This window comes from Empidonax traillii, unplaced genomic scaffold (genome assembly GCF_003031625.1).
Source record: "Empidonax traillii isolate 1590-97213 ecotype Southwest subspecies unplaced genomic scaffold, ASM303162v1 scaffold718:size422569, whole genome shotgun sequence".
In the NCBI taxonomy this organism is placed as follows: Eukaryota; Metazoa; Chordata; class Aves; order Passeriformes; family Tyrannidae; genus Empidonax; species Empidonax traillii.
The window spans coordinates 22,782-35,785 of record NW_020955911.1 but is presented as its reverse complement, the minus strand read 5'-3'; the positions used below and the strand labels follow the sequence as shown (position 1 = coordinate 35,785).

At 47.2% G+C, this 13,004-nt stretch overlaps 1 protein-coding gene across 2 annotated transcripts; it reads left to right on the top strand.

The window, feature by feature from the left end:
- Positions 1-558: 558 nt before the first annotated feature.
- On the top strand, positions 559-7,543 carry LOC114065998 (sterile alpha motif domain-containing protein 9-like). 2 transcript variants are annotated; one of them, XM_027900344.1, is made up of 4 exons: positions 559-659; positions 1,832-1,959; positions 2,153-2,197; positions 2,752-7,543. In XM_027900344.1, the coding sequence occupies exons 3-4, from the start codon at positions 2,194-2,196 to the stop codon at positions 7,422-7,424; spliced, it is 4,677 nt and encodes a 1,558-aa protein (XP_027756145.1). In that variant the 5' UTR covers positions 559-659; positions 1,832-1,959; positions 2,153-2,193; the 3' UTR covers positions 7,425-7,543. The 2 variants fall into 2 exon arrangements, with proteins under 2 accessions (XP_027756145.1, XP_027756146.1); XM_027900345.1 differs by having other exon boundaries at positions 582-659; positions 1,835-1,959.
- Positions 7,544-13,004: the final 5,461 nt, after the last annotated feature.

Here is a 13,004-nt window from a genome sequence, read left to right as displayed (position 1 = left end):
ATGGGCCTGGTTTTGAGCCTGTCTGCTAATCCCAGTGGGATTGCAGTGCAGGAACCAAGCAGAGCTGCTGGGTGGGTGAGCACTGAGCCTCTGTTACTGTGACAGGCCCCAGGCACCATCCACAACATGGCTGCAAGAATTTGCACTGTCAAGTGATGGCCGTAAATTAATTTTTTTGGTGCATCTGAGCTGATAACTAATCACGTGTTTTACAGGAAAAAGAAAACCAGCACAGGGAGTGCCCGCCTGGTGCTCTGGGACCTGCCAGCCTCACCTGCTCATGTGGTGAGCTGGCCTGGAGGGAGCAGGTAGCTGACAGAGAGAGCAGGAAGTGGCTGCATCTGGAAGTTAAAAAACTTAAATAAAAACCTGGCAAATGACATCCTGACACATACATGGTGGTGGGGCTCAGGATGCATTGCCAAGACAGCACCACCCAGTAGCACCACCCTGCTCAGAACGGGGTGGAGACTTGGTGGCTCATCAAGACTTTGTCTGAAGAGATTTCTCTTACTTCTGGCAGTCAAACCTGCAGGAGCCCTGCAGAACGCACCCAGTGCCTGGCACCGCAGCTCGGAGCATCTTCCCTCCCTCCTGTGGGAAAGCCTTTCCTTGCGGGCAGGACAGCGCTGGAGACATCCCGCTACGGGCTCTGCCACGTAAGCCTCGGGCCCTCCCTGTGCCCAGGGGTCCTGTGGGATGGGGGTTATTCCCAGCCTGGCAGCTCACCTTCCTGGGAGCAGGCTTCAGGAAAAGCGAGGCTGTCCCTGCAGTGCCACCAGCCCAGCTCTGCCCCCGGACATCCCGCAGGGGTAAGAGCTGCTCGGCAGCAGCAGGTGGGACTGTCTGAGCAGCTCAGGGAGGTGGGCACAGCCCCCTCTGCCCCCACACCTGCAGCCGCATCCCCTCGCTGCCCACTCAGACCCCGCGGAGCACAGAGGGCTGCAGGGACCACGATCCCACTGCCGCCCCCGGCTGCTCTGAAACCTGGGGGGATCGGGGGCCCGCCAGGCTCATTCCTGCAGCACTGCCCCCCCTCCACTCCAGTTTCCATTCCCCGCCAAGTTTCGTTTTCGCTCCCTGACGTCGCGCTCTTGTCGGGCTGTGGCAGAAACAGGCGCGCCAGTGGGGGGGAGGATTCACCACAAGCCACGCCCCGGGAGGTGACCGGAGGAACTACAAGAGCAGTATTTCAGGGACATTTCTTGCCCTCTTTCTCGGGGAAGGCTGCACTAAGTGGAATGTCTCGCACTGTTTTCCCAACCAGCCTGTTCCTGCTGACTGCAAGGGATCCCCTCACACCCACAGCACACCAGGGCAGTCTCACAACAGGCTCCCCTCAGAGCCACCTGCCCACAGCAGAGCCATGGCCACACCAGAGCCTCTGCAGGGCTGACCAGCTGCTGAGAGGATCAGTGTGAACTTACTCCACTCTTTTCCAGCATCCTCTATTCCACCAGACCCAAACCAGCACCCTGTGCCACACTCACCTCATGCCAGGCCGCGGTCCCAGGAGCGAGTGCTTGTGACCTTCCCTCGGTTCCACCTCTGCAGGCACCCAGACTGGCTTTGTGCTGCTCCTGCTGCACCTTCAGAGCTGGGAGCAGCTGCTGGAGCACCCTGAGCTGTGGGCAGGGAGCTGGCACAGCTCCTGCCCCTGCTGAGCCAGCAGAGCTGAGGTTTCACCCCGTGAGAGAAGAACCCCCCCCATCACCACACACCTTTGGCTGTGACCTGAGCTGGCTGGGCCGGGGCTCGTGGGTGGCGATGGCTGATGGGTGAATCTCTCGTGCTGTGATGCTGAGCAGGTGTATTTACCCCATTCCTCCAGCAGTGCAGAGCCAGCTGTCCCTGCTGTCCCTCTCTGAACCCCTGGGAATGGATGTGAAGTCTCGGGCAAGGACACTGCACTGAACAGAAACTCTTCTGCTGGGTCAGGCACTGAGCTGCTTCACTTTGGTGAGCACCAGAACATGTGGAGAAAAGAGGGAGAGGGGGAGAGTGTACCCAGAAAAAACAGAGCACAGGGGAACAAAAGGGAGGGGAAGGGAGAGTGAGAAAAAGCGCTAGAAAGCAAGGGATGGAACCTGGGGGATGTTAACACAGGAATGTTAACTGTAAAGCTGAAGACAGTTATTTTTTCTCCCTCTAAGGTTTTGTGCATTAACAACAGGATTTCCCTCACCCAAGACAATGGGTATGTATTGCTTTCGGAAAATCTGTACTTTATATGTAGCTATTTCCTTTTTAATATCTGTATTTTAAGGATTCATCTCTAGTGGGGAACTAATCAGTACTCTTAACATCATCTTAGGGTTTGTATTAATGCTACCTTCCTTTAAGGAAATAATCAGCCTCGAGTGGGTAAATGATCTGCCCAAACCTCTCCAGTTGGACAGTTCAGCCCCATCAGTTCCTATAACCTTATCACATCATTCCTTCCCTACAAAACATTTGGGTTATTTCCATGACTCCCTGTGAGGATCATTTCCAAACTTCCTTCAGAGTTTCCTGCTTTGCTGATTTATTAGTCTTGTACCATTGCCTAGAATTGCTTCTGATTAAGGTTAAGGATGCTTTGTCATCAGAGCTGACAATCCTGAGAAGTTGAGATGTGCTCTCTTACTGGGACTGGTAGAAGGAAAACAATCCAGTATTCAGTGTGGCCAGTTCTGCAGGGAACGTACTGCCTTGTCAAGCACGTTGACATGGTTGTAGTTTATATTTCTAATACATAATTTTAACTTCTAGATTACCAAACGTTACCTGTGAATGACTGGGATGAGAACCACGTCAAATGCTGGCTGGAATCCATTGGAATCAAGGAGGAGTGCGTAGATAAACTGTACACAGAGGAAGTGACGGGGCCAGTGCTAATGGAACTGGATAAGCCTTTCCTCAAAGAAATAGGTATGAAGAAAGGCCAAATGCAGCTCTTAATCCGCAAGAGAAACGAACTTCTGCAGCTGCAGGACAATGCCCAGCCAGCCACGAGTTCCAGCAGCAAAGCACCCGCCGGGAGGGAGGCACAAACAGCCCCGGGGACTCCCAGCAATTCCCCAGCTCAGAGCACGGCCAGGGGAGGCAGCTCTGGGGCCACAGGAACAACCAGCACTGACAGCACAGCTCCTGCCTCTGGAGACAGGCAGAGCAGCAGTGACAACACCCAGCCTCAAGGGCCTGAGGAAGTCCTGGAGGTCAGAACCTTCAGGCCCTTTGGAAGTCAGGATGTCAACTTCAAGTACGTGAGAGACACGGTTCTTGCTCCAGAGTCAGGAGTCACTGATTTGATCATTCCTTGCCACGAATACAAATCTTTGGACACTGCTTCAAAACTGGACAAAAAGCAACTGCAAGCAAAGTTTGCCTCTGAATTGATAAGATTTGCTGCAGCCTGCATGAACATTCGAACCAACGGCACCATCCACTTTGGTGTCATGGACAGTGTCGAGAACAAGGGTTGGAAACACGGACAGGTCATTGGCATAAAGGTCAAAAACAGAGAAGACTATGTTGAAGCACTGGATTTATATATAGAAAAATGCTTTTGTGATAATTTACAAGAAACTGCAAGGAAATGCATTCACCCACCTGTTTTTATTGAAGTGATTTCAAAAGCCCCTCGGGAACAAAGGTTTGTGGTGGAGGTTGACATTGAACCAACACACACCTTAGTAAAGAGGAGCTGTTTTGAAGTGTATTTGCCAAAATACAATGAAAGCAGCCGCAAGGTGATCCTGACCAAAGAGCCAGAGCTCTACCAGAGAGTAGGAGCCAAATCTGAGCCTGTGCAGCGCAGCAAACTCACCGCTTTTATCCAGGCTATGCCAGACAGGGATGCTCAGAGAGAAAAAGCTGAGCTCTCCAGCACACAGGTGCACACAGAAATACCTCAAGATTTAGGAAGAAAGTTATCAATCCTGTTAAATGATGGCAGTAGCTACATGGACGATTCCCTACGGTACATCCTCGTCACAAACAGATGCGAGCAGGATCATCTGAACTACGTCAACTTCTTAATGCACCTGAACATCTTCTGTGTCTTTGACTTTGATGAACATTCCAACGTGTCAGGGCTATGCAGCAAGTACAAAGAGCACCACGAAGCAAATTCTTATTTTTTACAGGATTTTTTCAAGGCAATTAAGACTGATGCCCCTCCCTCTCAGAAACTGTTTGATCAGACCAGCTGGATATTCTGCAATGGGCGCAGCGACTTCCTGGGGGATGAGAAACCTTGCGATGAGAACACGTGGATCAGAACAAAAAAAAAACACCTTAAGAAAGTCATCACTTGTATCTGTGAGGAAATCCTGCCAGAGAGGTCTTTCATTGTGCTTTTCCTGTTCCTATCACCAGTGCAGAAGCCACTTGTGGACACTTTTCAGGAGTTCTACACGGAGATGAATGGCATGGACTACATCATTTGCATTGCAGAGTCCAGAGAAAATTACGCAAGGTGGGCTAATCTGGCCCAGGCCTCCTGCAGCATCGAGACACTGGAGCAGCGCAGCGTGGTGGGCATGAAGCTCAGCCACATCGACGCCACTGTGCAGGCAATGCTGCCGTCCACAGCCCAGCCCAGGCACCTGCCCGTGTCCACTGGAGGGGTGTGCATCCTGCCCTCCAGGGAAGAGGAGAAACTCTACTCCCTTGAAATCCTTTGTGCTGACCAGTGTGATGATATCAAATTAGACCTTTGGACCAAAGAGCAAATACAAGAAACAGAACAAAATTTTTACCGAGGGAGAAAAATCATCTGGGAAAACTTGTGGCTTGCTGATAGAAGGCTCTGTGGGGACATCATTGAGCGGGAAGCGTGCAAGGAGGCCAGCAAACTCCTGGATGGCATTCTACAAGGCAGTGCCCTGAACCACCCTGTGGCCAAACTAAAGATATTTCACCACCCTGGAAGTGGTGGGAGCACAATAGCACGGCAAGTCCTATGGAAAAGCAGAAAGAACTTGCGATGTGCGGTTATCAAGACCTCATATTCCCCTTCGACTGTTTGTAACCATGTGCTTGCACTAAAAGATTATGAAGAAAGGGAAATCACTCACTGTTTTCCTGTGCTCCTCCTGATCGAAGATTACGATGACGAATACTTTGAAGAACTAGAGAGTGAGTTATTGGAGGCTGCAGCAACCAGGAAAATGAACACCCCCAGACCTCACTTCATCCTCATATGCTGCAGACGATGCAATGACCCCAAAAGTCTCTGCAAGGCTTCTCCGCTGGACACAGTGGCTGTCACTCACAAGCTGACAGAGTCAGAGAAAAGCCTCTTCAACACCAAACTTGAAAAACTGACGCAGAATGATGTCAAGCCAGAATTCATCCTTACGTTTGTCCTGATGTGTAAGGAGTTCAGTGCCACCTACGTGTCAGACGTGGTAGCAAACATCCTGAAGGATATAGACCCTCGCTCTCGGGACACCTGCCTGGTGCGTTACGTGGCTCTGCTTAATTGTTACGTACCCAATTCCTACATTTCCCTGTCACACTGTGAGGCCTTTCTGGGACTGGGGGCATATATAGAGAGTAGATCAAGAGCATACGATTTCAAACACCGCCTGAGTGAACAAGCGAGAATGATTTTTATCGAGCTGAGGGAAAGCACCACTTACATTTCATCCGTTCGGATCATTCACTGCCTGGTGGCAAAAGAAATTCTCCACCAGCTTTCAGTGAATGAACCTCAAAGTCAACTTGCAATAAATCTTCTTCAGGAAAAGACACTGTTTGAGAACAGATTTGGACGAGAAGAATTCATCAAGTTTATCAAACATCTCTTTATCCGACGAGGTAAAAGAAGCAGGGGTGACAACACTGACACGCTCTTCTCCCCCTTCATTGAACACGTCTGGCAGGCTGAAGACTGTGAGAAAGCTATTGCTGTTTTAAAAGCTGGGTATGAACTCCTTGGCAAAGATCCTTTTTTCGCCCAGCAGCTGGCCAGGCTCAATTACAGCAACAAAAAATTTGAAGATGCAAAACGGTGGGCGGAGGCCGCAAAAGCTCATTTGCCAAATGATTCTTTTATTTTAGATACAGAAGGTCAAGTCTACAGGAAATGGTTTAGTTTCAGTGTGGATGAAATGACAGAGGGGGACACCCCTGAAACGATCATCAAGAAGATAGAGATCGCTCTTAAAGCCATGAAATGCTTCAGGGCTGCCCAAGACGCTGCCAAGGCAGAGCGGGACATCATGAACAACGCCGGCTTTCACGGAGAAGTAGAAGTGGGTTGTCGACTCCTCCGGTTCCTGTCCACAGTCCCTGTGTTCCAGATGAGTCCAGAGGGGGAATATACTGAGCTGGTGAAATACCTCACCACAGATTACATTCCTGAAGAGATAAAAAAGACGTGGGGAAACCTCCACTCCCGCCTGAAGGGCTTGCGCCAGAACCTGTACAACGCTCTGGAATGGATTTCGGAAGAGCTGAGCTATTTCCAGACAGATAAAAACCAAGACAATGACGATGAAAGTGATAAAAAGGAAGAACAAATTTATAATCCCAGGAGATGGCTGAAAAGACAGTCTGAGGTATACGCTAAATACTTCATTTCAGCATCACTTATGGAGGAGAGCAACAATGGCCCTGAAACCGAGCTGATCAGACACATGACTATTTACAAGAGCGGGGGAGGAAACGTCACCAATATCCTGTCGTTCCTAACAGACAAGAAAGAGAGAAGGTCGTCTGAAAAGCTAGAAAGCATCCTGAGTTTCTATCCAGACAACCCACTGAGCGACAGGCTGGAGGACAATGACCTGATCAATTATATTTTTTGCCACATCACCTTAGCCTGCCTGGCACCAGGATCAGCCAAACTTCTGCCACTGCAAACTCTCCGTGAGCTCAGTACAAGATTCTTCAAAGTAAAAAGACCATTTCCAGCAAGTGCCTATTTTTTGCTCACCTTGCTGTACTGGCCAGATGAGGCACTGGACAAAGAGCATAATCCAGATAAAGATGAAATTCTGACTTCAGCCCTTCAAACCCTGAAACGTTTATATGACATCAAGATGAAAGATGTTCCTACCAGGAGGAGAAGAATCTACACCCATTTTTTTCTGGGAAAGGGTTATGGCTTAAGTAAGATTGTGCAGAAAGCTAAAATTGATAAGTTAATTACGGGGTCCTTAGATGAGAGGAGAATGAAGTGGCTAAATGGAACTGTATGGAATATTTCCAGTATTAGTGACAATCTCAAAAGAGTTTCTGGCTGGACCGAGGACAGGAATTTGTTTACAAAAGGTCACAAAAAGAAGCTCCGCATCTTGGCACTCCATCGTGAATCAGTGCCCCACGGAAATGAAAATGTGACCTTTTATTTAGGCTTTTCATTCAATGGGCTTGTTGCTTTCAACATTGAGGTTGAAAACGATGCAGGCTGCAGCAGAACCTCAGGGGTGTAGCACTGGAACAACATGCACTGTGCTCATCCAGCACTGCAGGGGGCCACTGGCACACCTGAAACAAGAAGGGGACTGCCCTGGCTGAGCACCAGGGAGCAACAAATCCACAATTAAGTACTAGAAACAGCCAGCAGAGAAGCAGTTTTAAAGCCGACTTTGCAAACATCAGAACTGATTAAAAAAACAGGCCTCAGATTTTTATCTAACCCCACTGCTTCTCTGGGTAAATATTACCTTATTAGTGCTACCTTAGGGGGTTGGTTGATTTTTTTTAAATTTGCAGATCTCAGAATTAGTGAATGTAGATTTTATTATCCCTTACCCTTCACACAGTAGTTACACACAGCAAACCCTGTTCCCCATTCCCATATCCATTCCCCTAAATTCCATTAGCCTGTTTAGTCTCATTTTAAAGGCAGAATTGTAGAGAAAACCCTGAAATCTGCACAAGCAGATACAGCCATAGACACAAGGACCTTCAGGCCCAGAGCCCTGCAAAGCCTCCAGGAACAGCACGTGCTCCAAGGAAGATGAAATGAGGAACAGGGGGTCCCAAACACTCCCAGACTCAAATTCTCCAAAGGTGTGTCAGGGGCAGAACGGGGGCTGTGGCAGGACAGGGATTGGGTGGAAATCATCATAAAGATTGTAAACCCCTGCGTTCAGGTGGTGTGGTATTCCTGGAAGCTCATTAAAACCTTTTTGTATCCTTATCTTACCTCCTGCCGAATTTGGCTCGAGTTTTTCTCCTCTGCAGCCTTTTAGGAGCATTAGATAGATCTGTATCTGGGGCAGGGTGCATACACAGAAGCATTAAAGACATGAATGACATAAAAGATTATTTGCCAGCACTGTTACGAGTCCAAACAATTCCTGCACTTGGGGAAGTGTTTCTGCATTATCATCCAAGGAATGTGTAGAGTACAGGATTAAATTTGTACCCATTCCTTGAGAAATGCAAGGAGTTTGTTTTTCAGCAAAGTTTACAATGATCATGTCACACTCAGTTTCTAATAATAAAGCTGCCTGATATTGCTGGAGTTTTGCATTGCTTGACAGAAAATATTGTGATTAAAACTGCCAGAAAATCTATCCTATAACTTTTTTTTTCTAATAAACATTCTTATGACGAATTACCGTATCTACAGGAGCTTTATTACCCTACCTGAAGATGCAGTTCTAACAGTAGCAAGGTATGATTTGCTTTTCCAACTTCAGTCAAGATCTGGGCACGGTCAAAAGTGGTAAAAGGAATTGCAGGCCACTGTGAATTCAGAAGAAACAGGATGAAACCAGAGATTATTATCTAGTGCAAGTCTTCACCTTCTGGTGTCAGGGAGCAGAAACAATTGCCAGGAGCAAGAGAGCTGGAGGGCCAGAGAAAGGCCCCTCTGCCCCCCAGCCCTGGTGCAGATGCTCGAGCCTCTCCTTTGAGGAAGGAAAGGCTTAGAGAAGTCTTTTCAAACATACCCATTTCTACCTCCAAGAAACTGAGAGTTTGGTTTCAAACTCTTCACCTGACCCCCCCCAGGAAAAACAAGATTTAAGAAGTCTCAACTTACAGATGAGCTCCTGGGGTGCCCCGTTGCACACAGAGCTGCAGAGGCTCCCAGGGCAGCAGGCACAGAGCCCTCCTTCCCAGCCATGTTCACACTGGGGGGCTTTAAACAGCCACACACACACACCCCTGCCCTGCTCTAGCCAGCTTTTTAAACAAAGCAGTTCCCATCTTCCAAATGCCCCCTCAGATTTCCCTGGAGCCAAAAGGGCCAGAGGACAAAAAGAGCTCGTGCAGAGCAGCACCTTCCCTGAAGGCTCCTCCACTCGGTGCTGAGCATCTCATCACACATCCCCCGTTCAAAATGCCAGCCATTGTTCCAGGTAGCCTTAAAACCTGGATTTATCTTCTTTAAACCACTCTCAGAAATTAATCTGTGGGTACAGTGGTGGCTAAATGAGCCCAAACCAGCCCAGCCCAGCAGTCCATCCTCTCACCCTGGACACGAGGACAGGGACACACCCGTTCCATCCCTGCAGAGCTGTGCCAGGAGAGGTGCAGAACAGAGCCCCTCACACCAATCCTGCTCCACCAGCTCTGATGAAAACACTGCTACAAACTTTTCCTCCACATTCTCCCAGCTCTTCCAACTTCAGCAATCAAATTCCTGTACAGTCTGCTCAGCAGGACAGCAAAAGCTACAGTTAAGAAGTCAGGATTCTCTTGCTTATCTCCACTTTAAGATAACACTCACGTGAGCGAGTCTTTGCAGCTTACAGACATTTAAAAACTGGTACCACGCTATTCACACCATAACATTTCTTGCAATAGTAATTTAGATGGGTTCACAAGAGAAAAAGTACCACACAGAAACAGTGGTTCACAACTTTTAATCAGAGACTGTTACAAAGTGGTTACACATTACAATGATCCAGTCCTGAAGCACACAGTTCATAGCAGGTTGCCAGTGGATGCAAATGTTTGCTCCATGTTTTCTTTGAATCTTCTTTGTAAACTGAATGCTATAAAATTAAGCTAGTTATTATTTGCATGCATTAAAGTGATGCACATACTTACCAGTCTCTCACTTTCTCCAATTAAATTCAACATCAGTATTTTGCCACACCACCTGTCTTTTGAAAAAGATCAGTAATCCCAGCCCTTTCACACCACTTACACAAAGCAGTATCAAGTGACAGCGAAAGCCTTCACCAAACACTCATTTGTGGGGCTGTACTGCTACTGAGAGGGGACACAGCTCACTCCTGGGCACTAAAACCAGCCTGGAGTTTGCTTAGCTGGGTTCACTGCAGTGTCCAGAAACCCTGAAGGGACAGTTGGGAGTCAGCAAGTCTAAGGAAATAGTGGGAAATGCCAACCTGTTCCATCTGTACTGTTCCAGAACTGGGGGAAGAGTGCTGAACCACACTGGTCTGGACCCACAGGGACGATGTTCTCCCAGAGCTGTAGCAGCACCTACCCTGGACAAATTGGTTAGGACAGTGTGGAACAGCTGTAACCCTTCGGTTACCCCCACGGACTGCCAGGTTGGGGTACAAGCAGTGCAGGTGGCACCAAGCACTGTGAGCAGCAGGGCTGCAGGAGGTCCCTGAGCAGGCAGGAGCCCCCAGTCCCTCAGCCCAGCTCAGCACTGAGCGTGCAGATGGAGGAGGGTCACCCACACAGGTGACACCACACGGGGACACGTCCTGTCACCAGGACACGGCCTCCCAGCGAGGGGTCCCTGCCACTCACACACCCCTGCCACCAGGAGGAAGCAAACACAGGCAGAGCTGAGTTATACATTTCAATACATAGGAGTTCCCCTTTTTTTCCCTGTGCAGCATTAGTTTTGCAGACAAAGCAGTTTAGTGGGAATTCCTGGGAACTGATGTAAAGAAGATGCCAGAGATGGGCTGCAAGTGTAACTGCTGTGGAGCCTGGGAAGGTACAGTCCCCTTGGGAGTGTGTGTGTTTGTCTGGGGAATTCTGCAGCACTGGGAAAGATCTCAGAATTCTACAACAAAGAGTATCACTGCAAGGGGCAGGACACTCACAACCCACTCCAGCCCCTCTAGATGAGCTGCACAACTCAAGTGTCTGTTCAGCTCCTCTTTACTCTGACCCCCCCAGCACCTTCTGTCTATGGAATTATCCACCCACGATGTCAAAACCCCTCAGAGTGTGACAACATGGCCTTGAAAAGTGAATTAAAGCACAGTTCTACAGCCCATCCAGCTGTGGATCTATGCTTGGTGCTACAGCACAGAAGGATTTGTTATCTCCTGTGCTGATATGCAGAAATGAGATACAGAAAGTCTAAACACAAATAAATGTCTGCAGCCATTCTGGAGAAAGGTGCATCTTTTATCCCATCACAAAGGACCTCTCCTATTTTCTTGTCAGGTGTAAAATGTTCTATAAAGTTAAAATAAAATGCCAAAATATCTGAGAATATGGGATAGGGCAGAAGTAAAATAGAGGCACAGCAGTAACTCTGGAGTAAGATAAAACAGCTGGACAAAACCCCATTTGTAGGGGGCCTCTGAAGTGCTGCAGTGGACTAACAAAAATAAAGATTAAAAAAAAAGCAGAGAAGAACAAGCTCCTGGCTCACAGGCCTAGCAAAGTATAAAGATCTGTTGGTAGGAAATCGTAATTAGTAAGAGCTAAAGGAAACCCAAAGATTACATCACTGCTATGGAGTTTACAAACAGAAATGCTTCATCCCCAACACAACAAACACAGGATCCTGTGGGTTTGCTGATAAAAAACAGCCTCTTCAATAAAGGCATGTTACTGGAGTGATTTCAGCTTTACATCTTCACACTTCCCAGTAACAAAGGCTATTTGTTAAGGTTCTGAATTAAATTTTCCTTAGAGGTGCTTGCAGGTATTTATTACCTGCCCACAAGCACAGTTAAATCCATTACAGATCTTCCAAAAAAAATCTAGATGTTCACTCACTACTGAAATCAGTAGTAGATAACAATCACAGTTCAGAGACCAAAATTCCCCTCATGTATTTAAGTGGTATCATTTGAACAAATTAATTCAAATAGGAACATCAGGTACTTACAGATTAAACTAACCTGTACTGGCAGTGCTGTGGAATTTTTCTTCTCTACCAGTAAGTAGCAAATGCTGAAATTCTGCTGCTAGTTAACAGAAACACAAATTGCATTAAACCAAGGTGTTTAACCCACAATTTAGTTTTTTTACTTAAAAAAAAAAAAAAAAAGCTGCCAAACTTCAATTATCGCAATTTGATGCTTAAGAAAAGCATATGAAGTAAAGGCAACTACAAAATTATTTTCAATTTGCCCTTCCTCTTTTGATACTTTTCATACATAACCCATAAGTTTAACAAGGTCATCCTATTGCCTACCACAAACACAGAGGAAATTACAATACTTACATTCCCAGGTTCCTTCATTTAAAGTCTCATAAAGTGTGATTTCTTATTCTGGACTTTACAAATTAAAGAGCAAAATGTATTTTTCTTCCACTTAGATTTACGAGAAGGAAGTTAAAGGATTCAGTGCAAGTCACTCAGTGGAAAAAAAAAGAGAAAGAAAAAAGCTCTGCATAATACCTTGAACTCAAAGCATTATGTAACTTTTAAGCTGGGAAACAGGGGTTGTATTGCACTAATTTCTGGTAATTCACAATTACTGTCAGCAAGGAACAGTTACACACAGGGACAAGGTGAAATTCTACACCCACCCCCCCTCTGAATAGCACCTAGGAGCATGGTAAAGATTCAGATAAAATTTAAGGGGAAAAAATGGAGATATCAGAAGCTTGAATCTCTTCTGAGGCAGTTCAACCTTCTTTAGTTGCCAACAAGAGAATTTTTAAGGCAGTTTTCAAACTCTTGAAGTTTGTGCTCTTTCACTTTCAGTTAAGATGGTACTGGCATTAAAATTCTATTTTCTTAAAAAACCTTAAGTTCAGGACAGTATTTATGGAGAAGTTGAAGTCCCTGCCACCAAACCAGCAGTGCTGTTGACTGTGCCCACTGCAAGGAAGCCCCTGGGAACGTCAGAGGTTCCTGAAAGTGTTCAGGAGGTGCCAGTGCC